General features: G+C 46.2%; 1 protein-coding gene across 2 annotated transcripts in view; it reads left to right on the forward strand.

Moving 5' to 3' along the window:
- Nucleotides 1-15,021, forward strand: part of NUDCD3 (NudC domain containing 3) — a 104,387-nt gene extending 89,366 nt beyond the window's left edge. For both annotated transcript variants that reach the window (XM_063931927.1, XM_063931926.1), the window contains exon 7: nt 11,690-15,021. In XM_063931927.1, the coding sequence (XP_063787997.1) occupies nt 11,690-11,800 (111 nt within the window). In that variant the 3' untranslated portion in view covers nt 11,801-15,021. The remainder of the gene's footprint in view (nt 1-11,689) is intronic.
- Nucleotides 15,022-22,954: the final 7,933 nt, after the last annotated feature.

A 22,954-nucleotide genomic window follows, 5' to 3' on the forward strand; every position in this document is an offset into this window, starting at 1 on the left:
ATTTCTCTTACGTCCTAGAGGATGCTGGGGTCCACATTAGTACCATGGGGTATAGACGGGTCCACTAGGAGCCACTGGCACTTTAAGAGTTTGAGAGTGTGGGCTGGCTCCTCCCTCTATGCCCCTCCTACCAGACTCAGTTTAGAAAATGTGCCCGGAGGAGCCGGTCACAGCTAGGGGAGCTCTCCAGAGTTTCTCTAGTAAAAGTTATTTTTAGAGTTTATTATTTTACAGGGAGGCTGCTGGCAACAGCCTCCCTGCTTCGTGGGACTAAGGGGGGGAGTAGTGTCCGCCCTGTGGGTTCTGAGCCACTAGTTCCTGAGGGGATCGAACGTTCCCCGCCACAGGGGATTGCTCACCCCAGCAGCATGCCGCCACCCCCTTACAGAGCCAGAAGATCAGTGGCAAGTTAGTCACCAGCCCCCCTGGCAAGCGGGAGCCGGTGTGAAGATGGCGGCAACAGGGTATGGAGCGCACTACTAACTGCGCTCCGGGGCTCAGCGGTACATAGTGCGGCGCAGTGAGGGGCGCCCTGAGTCAGCGCCTGCACCCTACACAGACCTCCAAGCCTGTCAGGGTCCCAGGATCGCTGCCAGCACTTTTCCTCAGGCCAGTATAATCTTCAGAAGAGTGGGAAGACAGCGCCATGAGAGGGTGCTGATCTTCTCAGAGCGGACCCAGCAGCGTTCAGCACCAATTTTCTGCCTGCAGAAGCGTTGACGGGGGAGAGCTGTCCCTTCAAATCAACTCCAGCTGCCTTGTACGGTACCAGGGGGTTGTAGAAGGGGATGGGGGGGGGGGGGGGGGGGGGGGGCTGTGTAAGGCACACAGACAGCGCTGGTAGTGTTATTAGTTCTACCTAAAAAAAAGCGCTGTGTGTGGGTTGGCTCCAATCTCTCTGTCTCTGGCATGCTTGGGGGTAAAACTGTGTCTGGCATTTCCCTGTGTGTGCGTGTGTGTAGGTGTTTACTATCTCACATAGCCATGTCTAGGGACTCTGTGTCATATGCTGCAGAAGATGTTTCCTCTCAGGAGGGATCCATTCCATGTACACAGGATTGTAATGCTTTGTCTCAGATTCCCATTGTTAAAGCTAATACTGAGACTGAAACTCAGGTGTTGAAGAAGTCTATGGCAAATAGGTCAGGCTCTGTCCCTATTCCTGCAAAATCTCCTAGCATGTTCCCACTGAAACGGGCACTTGCCCAAATCATGCAAGATGACACGGATACCGATTCTGATACTGCAGACGATGATGGGGAGGTGCTGAGGGTGGGCGGCATCCCTTGCTAAGGGGGTGCAGCTCATGATTGAGGCCATTAGAAATGTGTTAAATATTAATGACACACCACCTGAGCAGGTTGAGGAGGCTTACTTCACTGACAATAAGATATCCTCGCTAACCTTCCCTGCGTCTAAAGAATTAAACGCTATATTTGAAAAATCCTGGGAAAACCCGGAAAAAAAATTCCAGATCCCAAAAAGGGTTCCGATTGCTTTTCACTTCCCTGAGGAAGATAGGAAAAAATGGGTTAACCCACCGATTGTGGACGCATCTGTCTCCAGACTGTCTAAAAAGGTGGTTTTACCTGTCCCTGGATCTACCGCGTTCAAAGAACCGACTGATCGTAAAATTGACACTACGCTCAAATCCATTTACACTGCTTCAGGAGTGGCGTTAAGACCCACTATTGCCTGTGCATGGATTTCTAAAGCCAAGGTAAAGTGGTCCGGCACATTACTAGTGGATTTGGATACAATGGTTAGAAGTGACATTGAATTGTTTTTACGTAACATACAGGATTCTGCGTGGTTCATGGTGGAATCCATGAAGGCCCTGGCAACGCTGACTGCACGGATATCTTCCATGCCGGTCTCTGCCCGCAGGGGACTCTGGCTACGCCAATGGTCTGCAGACGCGGAATCCAGGAGAAGTGTGGAGAACCTACCCTACACAGGTCAGGCTCTATTTGGGGAAGCGTTGGATGCGTGGATTTCCACGGCAACCGTGGGTAAGTCACCTTTTCTTCCCTCAGCTACGCCTCCTACGAAGAATCCATTTTCTTCAGCTGTTCAGCAGTCCTTTCGGACCGCTATGGTAAAAATGTCCAAGCCTCCTACCACTTTCTTTAGAGGTGGTCGGGCAAAATCCAACAAGCCTGCACCCGCAGGCTCCCAGGAACAGAGACCTGCTTCTGGTTCCTCAAAATCTTCAGCATGACGGTGGACCTCAAAGCCTGGAGGACGGGCTGGTGGGCGCGAGACTCAGACGTTTCAGACACGTCTGGGTGTCGTCCGGCCTGGATCCCAGGGGGTACAGACAGAAGTTTCAAGAACTCCCACCTCACCGATTCTTCAAATCAGGCTTGCCAGCTTTGCTGACAGACAGGGCTATCCTACAGGAAGCCATCCTAAGATTGGAAAAGTCACAGGTCATTGTCCCAGTTCCACCTCATTTGCAAAACAAGGGTTATTATTCAAACCTTTTAGTGGTACTGAAACCAGATGGTTCGGTCAGACCAATTTTGAATTTGAAATCATTGAACCCTTACCTGAGGGTGTTCAAATTCAAAATGGAGTCTCTCAGAGCAGTGATTTCAGGTCTGGAGGAGGGAGAATTTCTGGTATCCCTGGATATCAAGGATGCGTACCTCCACATTCCGATTTGGCTGACGCACCAGGCTTATCTCAGATTTGCACTGTTGGACAGTTACTATCAATTTCAGGCTCTGCCATTCGGCCTCTACACAGCACCGAGGGTGTTCACCAAGGGGGTGAACATAATCCCATATCTGGACGATCTGCTGATAAAGGCATCGTCCAGGGAGAAGTTGTTGCAGCCCATTCTCACGACTCACCTCAGGGAACACGATTGTTCCTGAACCTTCCAAAATCACATTTGTAGGCGACCAGGAGGTTGTCTTTTCTGGGAATGATCCTCGACACAGAAGTGCCAAGGGCGTTTCTCTCGGAGGAGAAAGCATTGGTGATACAAACAATGGTCCGGGATGTCCTGAAGCCAGCCCATGTTTCGGTTCATTAGTGCATTCGCCTTCTGGGGAAGATGGTGGCCTCTTTAGAGGCTCTACAGTACGGAAGGTTTCATGTTCGGCCCTTCCAACTGGTTCTCCTGGACAAGTGGTTGGGATCTCATCTACACATGCGCCAGAGAATACGTCTGTCGCCGAAAGCCAGGATTTCACTCTTCTGGTGGCAACAACTACCTCACCTTCTGGAGAGCCGCAGGTTCGGGATTCAGGACTGGATCCTTCTAACCACGGATGCGAGTCGCTGGGGCGCAGCCACTCAGGGGGTAACTTTCCAAGGAAGGTGGTCAAGCCTGGAATCCAACCTTCCATAAACATTCTGAAACTATGATCCGTCTACAACGGTCTTCTCGAAGCGGCCCATCTTCTGTGAGATTGAGCCATTCAGGTGCAGTCAGACAATGTAACGACGGTGGCTTACATAAACTGACAGTGCGGAACGAAGAGCAGAGCTGCAATGTCAGATGTTACAAGAATCATCCTCTGGGTAGAAAAACACGCATTGGCGATGTCCGCAATCTTCATTCCGGGAGTAGACAACTGGGATGCGGACTTCCTCGACAGACACGATCTCCATACAGGAGAGTGAGGACTCCATCCGGAGGTGTTCACAGAGGTAACAGATCTTTGGGGTGTACCTCAAATAGACATGATGGCCTCTCAACTCAACGAGAAGCTTCGGCGGTATTGTTCCAGGTTGAGGGACCCGCAAGCCGTGGCGGTGGAAGCGCTAGTGACTCCGTGGGTGTTCCAGTCGGTGTACGTGTTTCCTCCACTTCCAATCATTCCAAGAGTTCTAAAACTCATAAGGAGAACGAGTTCAGGCAATCCTCATTGCTCCAGACAGGCCAAGAAGGGCTTGGTACGCGGATCTTCTGGATCTACTGCTAGAAGAGCCGAGGCCTCTTCCTCTTTGGGAGGACCTGCTGCAGCAGGGGCTGTTCGCTTATCAAGACTTACCACGGCTACATTTGATGGCATGGAGGTTGAACGCCAGATATTAGCTCGGTAGGGCATTCCGAACAAGGTTATTCCTACCCTGATACAGGCTAGGAAAGGGTGTCGAAGTCGAAAAATATTGCAGTACACACATCACGTACAAACTACACACAGATGGCCTCCGTGCGCGTACTTGTTCTGCCGTGCGTGCACATATTTGCAATCTGCGTATGGTCGCTCCCGCGGTCCTGCGTATTAGCGCGTGGTATGGGTAATTACGGTAGTTTGTGATCGCATAGAAAAGCCATAAAACACATTACATAATTAATCCAAATAGTGCACAATGTACACATAGTCTCCCTGCACCACACCAGCAAGTTACAATAGTTTAAATTGTATCAGAACAAAGGGATTCACCTTTACAGGATAGGAGGGGACAGAACTAGGTTATAAGGTGGTGTTTGGTATCCAGCTGTAGGGTATATTAAGGGAAATATTCCGGTGTTGGTTTGCAGAAGATCGCACGCTCCTGCGCATAGTTATGCGCAGGAGCAGAATATAAATATTAACTGTATTTACTGTACATTTGGTATGCGGCGGGAACCCAAAGGAGACTACCTGCAAGTGCACCTGGAACAGACATCGCCCACCTATTCAAACCAACCTATGACCTCTCCTGTACTGTAATGACCATCCCTGTGTCCAATGGATACAGAGATTACAGTATCCATTGTGTTAGGTTTTGGACTATTGTATAAAAGAGACAGCTGCATGCCAGGTCAGACACAGACTCTGAAGTTCATCTACCTTGATGACTGAGGACCAGACTGGGAAGCGCAGGCGAAACCAAACACGTATGTACCATTGACTGTAGCCATTATTCTATTGTATTGTATTGTTATTGTAATCCCCTTTTCAGTAATTATATGTTGGTGTGTCGGAACCCGGCATTTTAAGTACAATCTGGTGTCGTGTCTCCTTTCCCTGCTAAGGTTGTAAGTGTATTTCAGTCACACGTGCAGCTGCTAAGTGCTCACGGTGTATCTTTGGGTGTGTACGCACTGCGTGTATTTTGTACGGCCAGCACGGCGTTTGTACGCAAAGTACGTACACTGTACGGGGCTCTGTACGCTAATGGTGTAAAAAAAAAGTACGTAGGCTAAGGATTGATTTCAGCGGCTGCAGCGGCTCCATTTAAAGTGTATTGAAGGTCTTTTTAAAGTGTTGCTTTTAGTTCTGTAAGTAAACCAACGTTTACAAGGGGTAACATCTAAACATTACCATCGTATTTGGAAAAAAATATGTATCTTGGTGTGAATCCAAGAAGTTTCCTACGGTGGAGTTTCAACTGGGACGGTTTCTCCTCTTCCTGCAAGCAGGTGTGGATATGGGCCTGAGGTTGGGATCCGTAAAGGTCCAGATTTCGGCCCTATCCAATTTCTTCCAGAAACAGTTGGCTTCTCTCCCTGAGGTTCAGACTTTTCTGAAAGGGGTTCTGCACATCCAGCCTCCCTTTGTGCCACCTATGGCGCCCTCGGATCTTAACGTGGTGTTACAGTTCCTCCAGTCGGATTGGTTCGAGCCTCTACTGGAGGTTGAGGTCAAGTTTCTCATGTGGAAGGCTGTCACTTTGTTGGCCTTAGCTTCTGCTAGACGTGTGTCGGAGTTGGGAGCTTTATCTTGTAAGAGCCCCTACTTGATCTTCCATGAAGATAGAGCTGAGCTCCGGACACGTCAGCAGTTCCTTCCAAAGATTGTGTCGGCATTTCATATTAACCAACCTATTGTGGTGCCAGTTGCTACTGACTCCTCAATTTTCATCAAAGTCCTTGGATGTTGTAAGGGCTCTGAAAATCTATTTGAAAAGGACTGCTCGTCACAGAAAATCGGACTCTGTTTGTCCTGTATGATCCCAAGAAACTTGGGTGTCCTGCTTCTAAGCAGACGATCTCTCGCTGGATCAGGTTCACTATCCAGCATGCATATTCTACGGCAGGATTGTCGTGTCCTACGTCTTTTAAGGCCCACTCTACTCGTAAGGTGGGTTCTTCCTGGGCGGCTGCCCGGGGTGTCTCGGCTTTGCCGAGCGGCTACTGGTCAGGGTCGAACACGTTCGCTAAGTTCTACAAGTTCGATACTTTGGCATCTGAGGACCTTAAGTTTGGTCAGTCGGTTCTGCAGGAGCCTCCGCTCTCTCCCTCCCGTTCTGGGAGCTATGGTACATCCCCATGGTACTAATGTGGACCCCAGCATTCTCTAGGACGTAAGAGAAAATAGGATTTTAATTACCTACCGGTAAATCCTTTTCTCGTAGTCTGTAGAGGATGCTGGGCGCCAGCCCAGCGCTTCGTTATTCTGCAGTTGTTACTTCGTTCAGTTCTGCTTAGTTCTTGGTTAAGTACTGTTTTGTTACTTGGTAAGTAATACTTGTTCAGCCGTTGCTGATGTTTCAATCTAGTTAGCTTGGTTTGCCTTGTGTGTGAGCTGGTGTGAATCTCGCCACTATCTGTGTAAAATCCTTCTCTCGAAGTTGTCCGTCTCCTCGGGAAAAGTTTCTAGACTGAGTCTGGTAGGAGGGGCATAGAGGGAGTAGCCAGCCCACACACTCAAACTGTTAAAGTGCCAGTGGCTCCTAGTGGACCTGTCTATACCCCATGGTACTAATGTGGACCCCAGCATCCTCTACAGACTATGAGAAAAGGATTTACCGGTAGGTAATTAAAATCCTATTTTTGCACCCCCCCTGCCAAAAAAGTTTCCCATTGTCATATGAAAAGTAAAGAATTAAGAGGGTATTGCCTTACTGCAAAGGGCGTGGCATTGCAGAAAATGACTACCTTATACCCACACATTGGCCACTACAGGAAAAAATAAATAATCTGATTCGTGCCCCTTAAATAATTTGTCATTTTTCCTCCTTATAGTTATGCCCGTGACACATACCACACACCGTAATGCCTCTTACACAATATGCCACACACCATAATGCTCGTTACACATTATTCCACACACCGCAATGTCCTAGACACACTATTACACACACCGCAATCCCTGTGACACATTATGCCACACACCGCAATACCCCTGACACATTATTCCACACACAGTAATGCCCATGAGACATTATGCCACACCGCAATGCCCCTGACACAAAATTCCAGACACCGTAATGCCCGTGACACATCATGCCGCTGACACATTATTACTAGCACCGTAATGCCCATGACACATTATGCCACACACAGCAATGCCATGATACATTGCCACACCCCATAATGCCTGCGACACATTATGCCACCTACTGCAATGCCCTTGCTAAATTATGCCAAACACTGCCGTGCCCATGATACATTATGCCACACACTGTAATGCCCATTACACATTATGCTAAGAGGGTGCGAGAAATCTTATTGGGCGCTGGAAAGAACAGTGGGCAGCCTAGGGTACACCTCTGGGGTTTTCCTCTTCCCCCAAAAATGGAACAAGAAATGCAGGTATGGAGTGGTGCAACCAGGGCGCCCTCTTTCTGTGGTATTTGTGTGAAGACCAAAGCAATGATCCCCTTCAACCAATTAAATGGTGAACTTAATTGAAATATGTTGGTATGAATTCCAATAAGTATCAATTTAATACAATGAAAATTCACATACATAAAAATAAAAGCATACCATATAGGTAAGCTAGGAGCCGCAGGTGTAATAGGCGGCAGGGTGGTCAAAAGGTACACCCTGCTCAGGCTCCTAAGCTTACTGATGGGTTGTGAACCCCTGTATTGATGTTGGTAAATATTCAAAACAGCTCAGGTAACAATTCAAATAATGTTGGAAAGCATACCGGAGAGGTAGCTGAGGAGCCGCAGGTGTTATGATAAGCAGGGTGGTCCAGACTTCACCCTGCTCTGGCTCCCAAGCTAACCACAAGGTAGATGTCCAAAAGATGAAAGGTTCGAGTTCCTAATGGATCCAGATATCCAACGCGTTTCGAGATATCCAATCTCTTCCTCAGGGCTTGATGGTGTTACATGTCTCAGAGATGGCTTTTAAAGATGGTGGGAGAGTGGTTCTGGGTCGTAGGTCACTGAAGCCGGAAATGATCCCAAAAGCTCCTTTGGCAAAGTCTGAATCCTGAATTATGGTGTGTTATTGTGCCAGTGCTCTTATGGTGAGCATAAGGTGCAAAATTAGTAATTAATAGATGAATACTAAAAAAATGAGATGAGAAACGTCCAGCCGGGCGACAGGAAGTGACCCGGACCGGAAGTTAAAAACCGGAAGTGACATCGCGGCGTGACAGGCTAATTTAATAGCATGCAGAACCTAAAATAGGTTTAGTAAAGGTAGTGGTGGACTTAAGTTTGTATGGTGGGAATAAACACATGCTGGCAGTGGTCATGGTGATCGCGATGTGCAGCCGAACGCGCCGCTGCGATACCGGAAGTGACGCGGCGGTTTGCGTTCCACCGACCGGAAGTGACGCGGTTGTTTGCGTGTCACCGACGGGAAGTGGTGGAGAGAGCAGCTTGGACGGCGGCTGTGAGCTCCAAGGATGTTTATAACAATACAGTGGAAGAATATGGGTGATTAATAGATGGAGATTGTTTAAAGAGGAGTGAAAATGTATTTAAACACCTAAAGGTTAGAATGATGGTGGTTATTAGTACCATAGTAGGTGGGTGTTAAGTTAGGTGCACATGACTCCCCCCGCAATATTATGATCCATAATAATGATATAAAAAAGATATATAAAGTCCGTGTCTGTTAGACACATAAAGTGCATAAATAATAAGTTGTCTCGTCTGAATAAAAAGTCGTCTGAAAGAAGTCATGTCGTCTTCCAGAGTTGTCCGTAGTGTGTCTTCATTTCAATTGATGCTCCACAGGTCCCCGTGATAAAGAAAAATAAGGAAAAATAAGGAAAATAAAAATGAGTTAGGCACTACCCCAAAACAATAATCCCGTTAGAACAAGTGGTTTTCACAGGTGCGGACTCTGTCTCCCTTGCCAACTCATTAAAACCGATACATCAAAATACACAGAAATCACCGTTAATGGCACTAACTTCAAAATCAAGGATTTCATTACTTGCCACACCAGCAACGTTGTATATTTAGTGGAATGTACCTGTGGGAAGGTATACATTGGACGCACATCGAGAGCATTGAAAACACGACTTGGTGAACATCTGCGCAACATAAAAAAAGGTCTCCTGACACACAATCTGTCGGAACATTTTAAATCTGAACACAATTGTTCATACACATCTATAAGGAAATTTTTGGGACTACAGCACATAAAATCCACCTGGCGCGACAGAAACACAGAAAAAAATCTTGCAAAGGCGGAAATGAAATTGATTTACAAACTTCAGTCCCTATGTCCCAAAGGTCTGAACAAAGACTTTGAACTTAAGTGGTTCTTATATTAGTTCATCAGTCAACATGTACTTCAACCAGATACCGCATATGGTATTGCCTAACTCATTTTTATTTTCCTTATTTTTCTTTATCACGGGGACCTGTGGAGCATCAATTGAAATGAAGACAAACTACGGACAACTCTGGAGACGACATGACTTCTTTCAGACGACTTTTTATTCAGACGAGACAACTTATTATTTATGCACTTTATGTGTCTAACAGACACGGACTTTATATATCTTTTTTATATCATTATTATGGATCATAATATTGCGGGGGGAGTCATGTGCACCTAACTTAACACCCACCTACTATGGTACTAATAACCACCATCATTCTAACCTTTAGGTGTTTAAATACATTTTCACTCCTCTTTAAACAATCTCCATCTATTAATCACCCATATTCTTCCACTGTATTGTTATAAACATCCTTGGAGCTCACAGCCGCCATCCAAGCTGCTCTCTCCACCACTTCCCGTCGGTGACACGCAAACAACCGCGTCACTTCCGGTCGGTGGAACGCAAACCGCCGTGTCACTTCCGGTATCGCAGCGGCGCGTTCGGCTGCACATCGCGATCACCATGACCACTGCCAGCATGTGTTTATTCCCACCATACAAACTTAAGTCCACCACTACCTTTACTAAACCTATTTTAGGTTCTGCATGCTATTAAATTAGCCTGTCACGCCGTGATGTCACTTCCGGTTTTTAACTTCCGGTCCGGGTCACTTCCAGTCGCCCGGCTGGACGTTTCTCATCTCATTTTTTTAGTATTCATCTATTAATTACTAATTTTGCACCTTATGCTCACCATAAGAGCACTGGCACAATAACACACCATAATTCAGGATTCAGACTTTGCCAAAGGAGCTTTTGGGATCATTTCCGGCTTCAGTGACCTACGACCCGGAACCACCCTCCCACCATCTTTAAAAGCCATCTCTGAGACATGTAACACCATCAAGCCCTGAGGAAGAGATTGGATATCTCGAAACGCGTTGGATATCTGGATCCATTAGGAACTCGAACCTTTCATCTTTTGGACATCTACCTTGTGGTTAGCTTGGGAGCCAGAGCAGGGTGAAGTCTGGACCACCCTGCTTATCATAACACCTGCGGCTCCTCAGCTACCTCTCCGGTATGCTTTCCAACATTATTTGAATTGTTACCTGAGCTGTTTTGAATTTTTACCAACACCAATACAGGGGTTCACAACCCATCAGTAAGCTTGGGAGCCTGAGCAGGGTGTACCTTTTGACCACCCTGCCGCCTATTACACCTGCGGCTCCTAGCTTACCTATATGGTATGCTTTTATTTTTATGTATGTGAATTTTCATTGTATTAAATTATACGTTTTTATGTGATACTTATTGGAATTCATACCAACATATTTCAATTAAGTTCACCATTTAATTGGTTAAAGGGGATCATTGCTTTGGTCTTCACACAAATACCACAGAAAGAGGGCGCCCTGGTTGCACCACTCCATACCTGCATTTCTTGTTCCATTACACATTATGCCCCACAGTAAGGCTTCTAATTACTTATATATTACCTGCTCATTGTCAGTGGTCTCATGGTTGTTGTCAGGGGTTTCATGCTCGTTGTCAGAGGTTCCACGTTCATTGCCTGGGGTTTCATGATCATTGCCAGGGGTTTCCTGCTCTGGGTGTCATGCTTGTTTCCAGGGGTGTAATGCTCTGGGTGTCATGCTTGTTGCCAGGGTCTAGTTGCCAGCAGTGTAATGTTCGTTGCCAGGGGTGTAATGTTTGTTGCCAGGGGTCTTCTTGCCATGGGGGTAATGTTTGTTGCCAGGAGTGTAATGCTCGTTGTCATGGGTGTAATGTTTGTTGCCATGGGTGTAATGCTCGTTGTCATGGGTGTAATGTTTGTTGCCAGGGGTGTAATGCTCGTTGTCATGGGTGTAATGTTTGTTGCCAGGGGTGTAATGCTCGTTGTCATGGGTGTAATGATTGTTGCCAGGGGTGTAACGGAAGTGCCGGGAGCGCCAGTGCAACCCGTAATGCGGCTGCAAGCTACCATTCGCTCGCTGCACTATACGATAAATGTCCCAATTATTGGCAAATTGGCACGATAATTGTATAGTGAGTACTATACATTCCTTATACTATCCCCACACACAGCTGCCCTTTGCTCCCATAATAACTCTTTGTATACTGACCCCCATCCTGCCCTGTCCACATCATTCCAGGTCTTGTCCTGTTTCTCCGTGTCACACAATAAGGCTCCTTCTCTAACTAGTGTTCTCTTGTCCATTACAGAAAGTCCATGATATGCTGAAGAAAGGATGGGATGCAGAAGGATCTCCATTCAGGGGGCAAACGTTTGACCCTTCCATGTTTAACATCTCTTCGGGTGCCGTGCAATTCTGACACATAGTATACATGGGAACAAGTGCTTTTCTGTCTCTCCTGAGGTCAAAGTTTACACGATCACATCTAGATCACCAAAGCCTTTCCCTAAACCTATTACCGTAATCATCTACTTTTCATTATGTATTTAAATGCTTATTTAAAATAATTTTGTAATCATATTGAACTGGGACTTGTTCTCAATTTTCTTTTATCCGGTGGAATATGTGGATTGGCTCCTCTTTTTCACCCTTCTGTTTTTAGTCTGTGTCAGGCCTTGTGTTATACGGGTATATAAGAGCTAATGTACTTATTCACAGTTTAGGCACTTTGTCAGAGATCCCCGGTTAGGTAAACATTGGTACAAACACAGGGGCAGATTTATTAAGCCTGGTGAAGTGATAAAGTGGAAGGTGATAATGCACCAACCAATCAGCTCCTGTCATTTTTTCAAACGCAGCCTGAAACATGGAAGTTAGGGGCCTAATTCAGACCTTATCGTAGCAGCAAATTTGTTAGCAGATGGGCAAAAGCATGTGCACTGCAGGGGGAGGCAGTTTTCGCACAGCAGCCGATCAGGTCTGAACTGCGTATGCGCCGTCGCCGCAGTGCACCGGCACATGACAGACAGCCGACGGCCATCTCAGCCCTGCGATTGCCTCTGCCTGATTGCTGGGCGGGAGGGTTCGGGCCGGTGGCACTTTTAGGGGCGTGGTCAGGGCAATGCAGGCGTGCCCGGACCGTGCGGGGGACGGGCCGCGGCAGCTGCGTGGCGTCCCCCCGCATGTCTGAGTAACTGATCGTAGCCAATCAACTCTGAATTAGGCCCATGATTTTGCCCATCTGCTAACAAATTTGCTGCTACGATCAGGTCTGAATTAGGCCCTAGGAGCTGATTGGCTGGTGCTTTATCACCTTCCACTTTATCACTTCACCAGCTTTAATAAATCTGCCCCACAGTTTCCAAAGGATTGCCCTCATCACCCTCTCCCAGCCTATGAGAGTTGGACTTCAGTGTTGCCATTTTTTGTTCTCTGACCACACTAGTAACTTGCAGTTCTCAGTAATTATCAGGGTGTGAAAAATCATGATTTTTAAAAAATAAAATAAAAAGATTATTTTTGTTCTTTAAATCATTTTTTTCTATACAAATAGTTTTTTGGAGTTTTTTTTCCATTTAAATTGGATTTTTGAAAAAATGATCAAGTAAACAAATAAACCAAGTCAGCACAATAATACAAAGATCTGTTAAAATACTGTAACTTTGATAAATTTAATTCAAATGACTTGAGAGTGTCACCATGGATCATGGCATGGCACCGCAAACTGGGTGAGGTTCATAGGGTCGACCACACTTCGTTCGACTGTCACTCGGTCGACCACATCTAAAATAGGTCGACACAATCATTAGGTCGACATGACAAAAGGGCGACATGAGTTTTTTTTTTAAATTGATGTATTCTTCGTAGAGTGACCGGGAACCCCAATAAGTGCACCATGTCCCCTCACATGGCTCACTTCGCTCGTCATGCTTCGGGCACAGTGCCTCGCTTGGCACAGGTTTAGTTCCCGATTGTAGTCCACGTGGGTCGTAAAGTATGAAAAAGGAAAAAAAAAGGAAAAATAATTGTGAAAACCTCATGTCAATCTTTTGTCATGTCGACCTAGAAACCATGTCAACCTAATGACTGTCGACCATAGTGTGGTCAACGTAGAGACCAGATACCCCGCAAACTAGAGATGAGCGGGTTCGGTTTTACTCGGATTTACCCGAATTTCCTTATTGGCTATCGGACGTCACGTGTTTTGGTTAGCCAATAAGAAAAATCTAGAAAATAAGAAATGGCGATAATTCTGTCGTAAAGAACAGAGTAAATCCGAACCCGCTCATCTCTACCGCAAACTACACGCAAACTGCAAAAGGAAAGAAACATTAATGATGTTACAAGTTACAATAGTTGGCAGTTGCCTGATTTGTAAATCTGAATAATCTCACACATTAGGTTTATTGAACGCCTTATAAAGAAACAGAAGTTCTGCAGCTTTGTCAGTACCTTTAGCTGTTTTTCAGTTTTGACTTCACCAAACCAAATTTGGAAATGATTCTTTCTGCTGATGCTGCAGCTGTTGGCAATTGCCCTACTGCTACCATTATATTGTCATTACCAGCTACAGTTTCTGAACCAGTGTGCATTCTCCACCAATCTTATCAGCGCCACTGGTGACACAACATTGTGGTCAAACAAGAGGTCATTAAACCGGGTTGCTTTTGCTTGGGCCTTGACTAGTGTTGGTATAAGGGTATTTGAATGTGGTTCATTTTAACACATTGAGTTTTTATTTTATTTTTTTAAATCGTGATTTAACTCAAGATGATTTAAATCGGCACACCCTGGTAATTATTAAATGTAATTTCTGACGTGATCCACCAGCCGCAGGCTATGTATGACCTATAGCGTCATACTTCTCTTTCCTTTTTTTTCGCTTGACATGGGTTATTCACTGGATCATTATTTATGTTGTATATAAAGACGTTTACAATCCTTTTTTTTGTAACATTACAGTAATAAAAAATAATTTCACAACTTGGGATAATGGGCAGCATTTGCTGGTGACTTCTCCAAAACACCAGTGGTGTAAATGTACCCAGAGATGTTACACAGGATACACCACTTATGAAAACTGTGCTACAAGCAACTGTGTGGAATCCGCAATAGGCTGGCACCTTTCTATAGGTACCTAGGACAGTTTAATGCCCCCCCTAGAATGTACAGACTCTCAGAGGAATCTATTGGAATGTCCCCGGCCTGCACACTTTCAGGCAGCCTCACTAATGATGAGTAATAGAACTATTCGTTCTTAGTAGAAATCATCTGCGTTCTCTGTGACAGCGTCCAGTCTTGGGGAAGGGGGGGATGTTTGGATTGCAGTTATATCTCATAGGACATACGGAGGGAAGGCTTTTTCATTCAGATACAGACTGTCAGGAAGAAAGCACCCCGGTCCTGAAGTCCCTGGTGCGGTGACTGTCACTTTTAGCTTAAGTTCTATGGCTTTGGGCAAACACCCAGCCAAGACGGTATAGTTCTGCAATTTCCACAATGGGGGAGAAATGTGATATGCAAAATCTTGTGGTGCTCACTGCCAGTAATGTGAGACACAAAAGATACCTCACAGACTGTTAAAATGAAAGCAAAAGTTAAATAAATTTGTGGAGTGTTGTGGCTGCCATTTTTCATTCAGCTTTCTTATCTGTGGAAATTATTTTACTTGGGAATCTTAAATATTAACATTACTACAGTACATGCACTGTTACATAGTACTTAGTCTATTCCTAAAAATGCCAAAGAGCATTTACACTGGGCCCATGGTGGGGAGGGAGGGGGGGGGGGGGGGGGAGGGGAGATTATGGAGGGAATGTGAAAACTTGCAATGGTCCAATTCGGTAGCACAAATACAGTAACTGATGGATGGGAAACTAATAGCACCAATGAGATATTTGGACACAAATGTTCAGTGCCGTTGGCAAGACACAAAAGAACTGGGATATTTTTGCTGGTCATAGCCAGTTAGAGGGAATGCATAATGGGGCGGATTCAGAGCAGGGAGGGAAGCAAAAGGAAAACAAAGGAGCAAATTTGCACCTGGACAAATTCAAGTGGTGAAAATAATTTTTTTGCATGCACAGTAAATACTGGCTGATATTGCATGTAGCCCACAAATGCTGGGCAGCTTTATTTTACACTGCAATGTAAACACTAACCCACTCTGCGCATCCTAAATCTGCCCCATCCTCAGTGCATGGTTTTACCAAGGTGCAGATTTGCCCCTTTCTTTTTTGCTTTTCCTATATGTGATAATGCTGCTGTTTCTGTATGTAAACTTTGACCCCCCTCCCCCCAAATACACGTTGTATAGCTACTACTGATGTGACCTTGGGTTGATGTATTAAGCAGTGAAAAGAGTGGAGAATAGGACCAGTGGAGAAGTTGCCTATAGCGACCAATCAGTGTCTACCTATTATTTATTATAGAATGTACTTGATAAATGCTACCTCGTTGCTATGGGCAACTTCTCCACTGGTCTGCTTTACTCTTTTCACTGCTTAATAAATCAACCCCCTTTTAAAAAAAAATTTGCCCCTCATACCCCAGTTCCTCCAAAATGCCGAGTCCGACCACGTTCACAGTGTATGCTGGACCCGTCACATTGGCAGGTAGACACCTTTCATACTGCATACATGTGCAGTCTTTCTGTTCTGCCAGCAGTGGGAGATGACATCATCCCCAAGCGCTGGCGATCCAGCTCTCTCTATACGTACTTTTAGCATGACCCGATCACGCCGTTTACACAGCTGACTACCCAGTTCCGAATCTGGGAGCTACCCGGGTTAGATTTCCAGATCACACGACCTAGGTTGTTTTTTAAGGATCCTTTTCCACCAAGCTGTGACCTTGGTAGACTCGACAATAACCCGGTTATTGCGCCAGTAGAAAAGGGGTAAATAATGATCTGATTGATCACATGCCAGACAGCAGTATATAATGTACTTCGTGATAGCATTGTCATCCTTTACATGTCATGATAGGGTCATCACTTGGAAAAGTATAAAAGTAAGTGCGTAAACTGCGGGCAGCGATTGGTCCATCTAGTCCAATTAAATTTATCCAACCAAGATAAAAGTTTCTGTTATTTCTCTATCGTCCTTGTGGATGCTGGGGTTCCTGAAAGGACCATGGGGAATAGCGGCTCCGCAGGAGACAGGGCACAAAAAGTAAAGCTTTCCGATCAGGTGGTGTGCACTGGCTCCTCCCCCTATGACCCTCCTCCAGACTCCAGTTAGATTTTTGTGCCCGGCCGAGAAGGGTGCAATCTAGGTGGCTCTCCTAAAGAGCTGCTTAGAGAAAGTTTAGCTTAGGTTTTTTATTTTACAGTGAGTCCTGCTGGCAACAGGATCACTGCAACGAGGGACTTAGGGGAGAAGGAGTGAACTCACCTGCGTGCAGGATGGATTGGCTTCTTGGCTACTGGACATCAGCTCCAGAGGGACGATCACAGGTACAGCCTGGATGGTCACCGGAGCCGCGCCGCCGGCCCCCTTGCAGATGCTGAAGTAAGAAGAGGTCCAGAATCGGCGGCTGAAGACTCCTGCAGTCTTCTAAAGGTAGCGCACAGCACTGCAGCTGTGCGCCATTTTCCTCTCAGCACACTTCACACGGCAGTCACTGAGGGTGCAGGGCGCTGGGAGGGGGGCGCCCTGGGAGGCAAATGAAAACCTTTTTTGGCGAAAAATACCTCACATATAGCCCCCAGAGGCTATATGGAGATATTTAACCCCTGCCAAGATTCACTAAATAGCGGGAGACGAGCCCGCCGAAAAAGGGGCGGGGCCTATCTCCTCAGCACACAGCGCCATTTTCTCTCACAGAAAGCCTGGAGAGAAGGCTCCCAGGCTCTCCCCTGCACTGCACTACAGAAACAGGGTTAAAACAGAGAGGGGGGGCACTGATTTTGGCGATATTGAGATATATATAAAGATGCTATAAGGGAAAACACTTATATAAGGTTGTCCCTATATAATTATAGCGTTTTGGTGTGTGCTGGCAAACTCTCCCTCTGTCTCCCCAAAGGGCTAGTGTGGGTCCTGTCCTCTGTCAGAGCATTCCCGGTGTGTGTGCTGTGTGTCGGTACGTGTGTGTCGACATGTATGAGGACGATGTTGGTGAGGAGGCGGAGAAATTGCCTGTAATGGTGATGTCACTCTCTAGGGAGTCGACACCGGAATGGATGGCTTATTTAGGGAATTACGTGAGAATGTCAACACGCTGCAAGGTCGGTTGACGACGTGAGACGGCCGACAAACTATTAGTACCGGTCCAGGCGTCTCAGAAACACCGTCAGGGGCGTTAAAAACGCCCATTTACCTCAGTCGGTCGACACAGACACGGACACTGAATCCAGTGTCGACGGTGAATAAACAAACGTATTTCTCATTAGGGCCACACGTTAAGGGCAATGAAGGAGGTGTTGCATATTTCTGATACTACAAGTACCACAAAAAAGGGTATTATGTGGGAGTGAAAAAACTACCTGTAGTTTTTCCTGAATCAGATAAAATAAAATGAAGTGTGTGATGATGCGTGGGGTTACCCCGATAGCAAATATTGGCGTTATACCCTTTCCCGCCAGAAATTAGGGCGCGTTGGGAAACACCCCTTAGGGTGATAAGGCGCTCACACGCTTATCAAGTGGCGTTACCGTCTCCAGATACGGCCGCCCTCAAGGAGCCAGCTGATAGGAAGCTGGAAAGATATCCTAAAAAGTATATACACACATACGGTGGTTATACTGCGACCAGCGATCGCCATCAGCCTGGAGATGCAGTGCTGGGTTGGCTTGGTCGGATTCCCTGACTGAAAATATTTTATTCATATAGAGCATTTAATAGGATGCATTCTATATATATGTACGTGAGATGCACAGAGGGATATTTGCTCTCTGGCATCAAGATAAGTACGTTGTCCATATCACCCAGAAGATGTCATGGACACGACAGTGGTCAGGTGATACAGATCCCATACGGCACATGGAAGTATTGCCGTATAAAGGGAAGGAGTTAGTTGGGGTCGGTCCATCGGACCTGGGGACCACGGCAACAGCTGGGAAATCCAACCTTTTTACCCCAAGTTACATCTCAGCTGAAAAAGACACCGTCTTTTCAGCCTCAATCCTTCCTTTCCCATGAGGGCATGCAGGCAAAAGGCCAGTCATATCTGCCCAGACATAGAGGTAAGGGAAGTAGACTGCAGCAGGCAGCCCCTTCCCAGGAAAAGAAGCCCTCCACCGCGTCTGCCAAGTCCTCAGCATGACGCTGGGGCCGTGCAAGCGGACTCAAGGTGGGGGGGTAGTCTCAAGAGTCTCAGCGCGCAGTGGGATCACTCGCAGCTTGACCCCTAGATAGTACAAGTATTATCCCAGGGGTACAGATTGGAGAGTCGAGACATCTTCTCCTCGCAGGTTTCTGAAGTCTGCTTTACCAACGGCTCCCTCCGACAGGGAGGCAGCATTGGAAACAATTCACAAGCTGTATATCCAGCAGGTGATAATCAAAGTACCCCTCCTACAACAAGGAAAAGGGTATTATTTTTCCACACTATATTGTGGTACTGAAGCCAGACGGCTTGGTGAGACATAGTCTAAACTGAAATCTTTGAACACTTACATAAAAGGTTCAAATCGAGATGGAGTCACTCAGAGCAGTGATAGCGAACCGGAAAAAAGGGGACTATATGGTGTCCCTGGACATCAAGGATTACCTCCATGTCCAAATTTGCCCTTCTCAACAAGGGTACCTCTGGTTCGTGGTACAGAACTGTCAATATCAGTTTCAGACGATGCCGTTTGAATTATCCACGGCACCCCGGGCCTTTTACCAAGGTAATGGCCGAAAAGATGTTTCTTCAAAGAAAAAAGGCATCTAAATTATCCCTTACTTGGACGATATCCTGAAAAGGGCAAGTTCCAGAGAACAGTTGGAGGTCGGAAGAGCACTATCTAAAGTAGTTCTACGACAGCACGACTGGATTCTAAATACTCCAAGAATCGCAGCTGTTTTCCGACGATACGTCTGCTGTTCCTAGGAATGATTCTGGGCATAGTCCAGAAAAAGGTGTTCCTCCGGGAGGAAAAAGCCAAGGAGTTATTCGACCTAGTCAGAAACCTCCTAAAACCAGGCCAAGTATCAGTGCATCAATGCACAGGAGTCCTGGGAAAAATGGTGGCTTCTTACGAAGCGATTCCATTCGGCAGATCTCAGGGGATTTGCTGGACGAAAGGTCCGGATCGCATTTTCAGATGCAACAGCGGATAATCCTGTCTCCAAGGACAAGGGTGTCTCTTCTGTGGGGGCTGCAGAGTGCTCATCTTTTAGAGGGCAGCACACTCAGCATTCAGGACTGTGTTCTGGGGACCACGGATACCAGCCTGAGAGGCTGGGGGGTAGTCACACAGGGAAAAAATTTCCAAGGAAGTGTGGTCAAGTCTGGAGACTTCTCTCCACATGAATATACTGGAGCTAAGGGCAATTTACAATGCTCTGAGCCTAGGAAGACTCCTGCTTCAAAGTCAACCGGTGCTGATCCAGTAGGACATCATCAGGGCGGTCGCCCACGTTATCAGACGGGGCGACACAAGAAGCAGGAGGGCAATGACAGCAAGGATTCTTCGCTGGGCGGAAAATCATGTGATAACACTGTCAGCAGTGTTCATTCCGGGAGTGGGCAACTGGGAAGATTTCCTCAGCATAAATGAATTCCACCCGGAAAAGTGGAAACTTAATCTGGAAGTTTCCACATGATTGTAAACCGTTGGGAAAGACCAAAGGTGGTTATGATGGCGTCCCACCTGAAGCGCCAGGTCAAGAGACACTCAGGCAATAGCTGGGACGCTCTGGTAACACCGTCGGTGTACCAGTCGGTGTATGTGTTCCATCCTCTGCTTTTCATACCCAATGTATTGAAAATGATAGGAAGGAGAGGAGTAAGAACTATACTCGTGGCTCCGGTTTGGCCAAGAAGGACTTGGTTCCCGGAACTTCAAGAGATACTAAGAAGGGTCTTGATTCGGCAAGAACCGTGTCTGTTCCGGGACTTACCGCAGCTGCGTTGACGCCAAGGCGGGTGAACGCCGGATCCTAAGGGAAAGAGGCATTCCGGAAGAGGTCATCCCTACCCTGGTCAGAGCCAGGAAGGAGGTGACCGCACAACATTATCACCACTTAGGTGAAAATATGTGCCAGGGTGTGAGTCCAGGAAGGCTCCACGGAAGAATTTCAACTAGGTTAATTTCTACATTTCCTGCAAACAGGAGTGTCTATGGGTCTCAAATTGGGTCCATTAAGGTTCAAATTTCGGCCTGTTGATTTTCTTCCAGAAAGAAATTGGCTTCAGTTCCTGAAGTCCAGAAGTTGTTAAGGGAGTACTGCATATACAGCCCCTTTGATGTCTCCAGTGGCACTGGGCGATCTCAACGTAGTTTTGGGATTCCTAAAAAATCACATTGGTTTAAACAACTCAAATCTGTGGATTTGATATATCTCACATGGAAAATGACCATGCTGTTGGTCCTGGCCTCGGCCAGGCGAGTGTCAGAATTGGCGGCTTTATCTCACAAAGCCATATCTGATTGTCCATTCGGACAGAGCAAAGCTGCGGACTCGTCCCCAGTTTCTCCTTAAGGTGGTGTCAGCGTTTCACCTGAACCAGCTTATTGTGGTACCTGCGGCTACTAGGGACTTGGAGGACTCCAAGTTGCTGGATGTTATCAGGGCCCTGAAAATATAGTTTCCAGGTTGGCTGGAGTCAGGAAATCTGACTTGCTGTTTATCCTGTATGCACCCAACAATGCTGGGTGCTTCTGCTTCTAAGCAGTCGATTGCTCGTGGGATTGGTAGCACAATTCAACTTGCACATTCTGTGGCAGGCCTGCCACAGTCTACATCTGTTAAGGCCCATTCCACAAGGAAGGTGGGCTCATCTTGGGCGGCTGCCCGAGGGGTCTCGGCATTACAACTTTGCCGAGCAGCTACGTGGTCGGGGGAGAACACGTTTGTAAAATTCTACAAATTTGATACCCTGGCAAAAGAGGACCTGGAGTTCTCTCATTCGGTGCTGCAGAGTCATCCGCACTCTCCCGCCCGTTTGGGAGCTTTGGTATAATCCCCATGGTCCTTTCAGGAACCCCAGCATCCACAAGGACGATAGAGAAAATAAGAATTTACTTACCGATAATTCTATTTCTCGGAGTCCGTAGTGGATGCTGGGCGCCCATCCCAAGTGCGGATTATCTGCAATACTTGTACATAGTTATTGCTAACTAAATCGGGTTATTGTTGTTGTGAGCCATCTTTTCAGAGGCTCCGCTGTTATCATACTGTTAACTGGGTTCAGATCACAGGTTGTACAGTGTGATTGGTGTGGCTGGTATGAGTCTTACCCGGGATTCAAAATTCCTCCCTTATTGTGTACGCTCGTCCGGGCACAGTACCTAACTGGAGTCTGGAGGAGGGTCATAGGGGGAGGAGCCAGTGCACACCACCTGATCGGAAAGCTTTACTTTTTGTGCCCTGTCTCCTGCGGAGCCGCTATTCCCCATGGTCCTTTCAGGAACCCCAGCATCCACTACGGACTCCGAGAAATAGAATTATCGGTAAGTAAATTCTTATTTTTTCCATATTAATACAAATCAGACATCACCTAATTTTCTGTTATTCTTTGATCACTGTTAGAATTGATTCAATTAATTAAATGTAATTTTACTGCACAGAGGAATCGATCTGCAGCGAAGTAAAACAAAAACAAAAAATGGTGCAAAATAAAATCTGCATTAAAATTGGTTCAGTTTTCCATTTAGAGACTTTCCAATTTATAGATCACTTGTTACAAAGCTGCGGATCAGCTGCAATGGCACCCTGAAAACCATTTGTACCGTATTCCTCCTCCTCTTTTTTTTTTTCTTTAATAATCAAGTGATTATTGAGCAGTGAACACAGAAGCTAGACAGAGACAGCCTTTGTATTATCTTTTATGGAAGAAATCAGCCTGGAATATATCATGCAATAATAAATAGTGTACAGACATAAGAGCAGCATATAGATAACTACACTTCACAACAGTATCTGCCGTATGTCTTCATATAACTAGAAGCACCAGAGCTTCCTGCATTATTTATATATTCATTATTAGTGTATGCGTCTCACCTTTTACACAGGGCCGCATGGACACTAGCAGAGACCCATCATGGTATAATTATGCTGCATTATGCAATGTGCTGTCTCTGCACTATTATATAATACTCCTTATCCAGTGTATAGCAACAGTTGGTTCAGCATGTTGTTTGCTGCTGCACATGGAGGATACGTTTTTCATTGTCACCAGTGTATAATACACACGGACATTCTATAATGTGTTGGATTCTTCTTGCCAGCTTTACATAGAGAGCTAGTGGGGGGTTTACAGTCTGCAAGTGTAAGGGGGTGGGGGGGATCCGCAGTACTACAAACCTGTCTGGTTGTTGTTATGGTAACCGGCCACTGCTCACCACTTCTGATTGTGTATTTGTGTGTTTTGCACACTAAAGAGATTCTCACTGCTGTAAAATGTTTAGAATGTATAATAA

Source organism: Pseudophryne corroboree, chromosome 6 (assembly GCF_028390025.1).
Source record: "Pseudophryne corroboree isolate aPseCor3 chromosome 6, aPseCor3.hap2, whole genome shotgun sequence".
In the NCBI taxonomy this organism is placed as follows: domain Eukaryota; kingdom Metazoa; phylum Chordata; class Amphibia; order Anura; family Myobatrachidae; genus Pseudophryne; species Pseudophryne corroboree.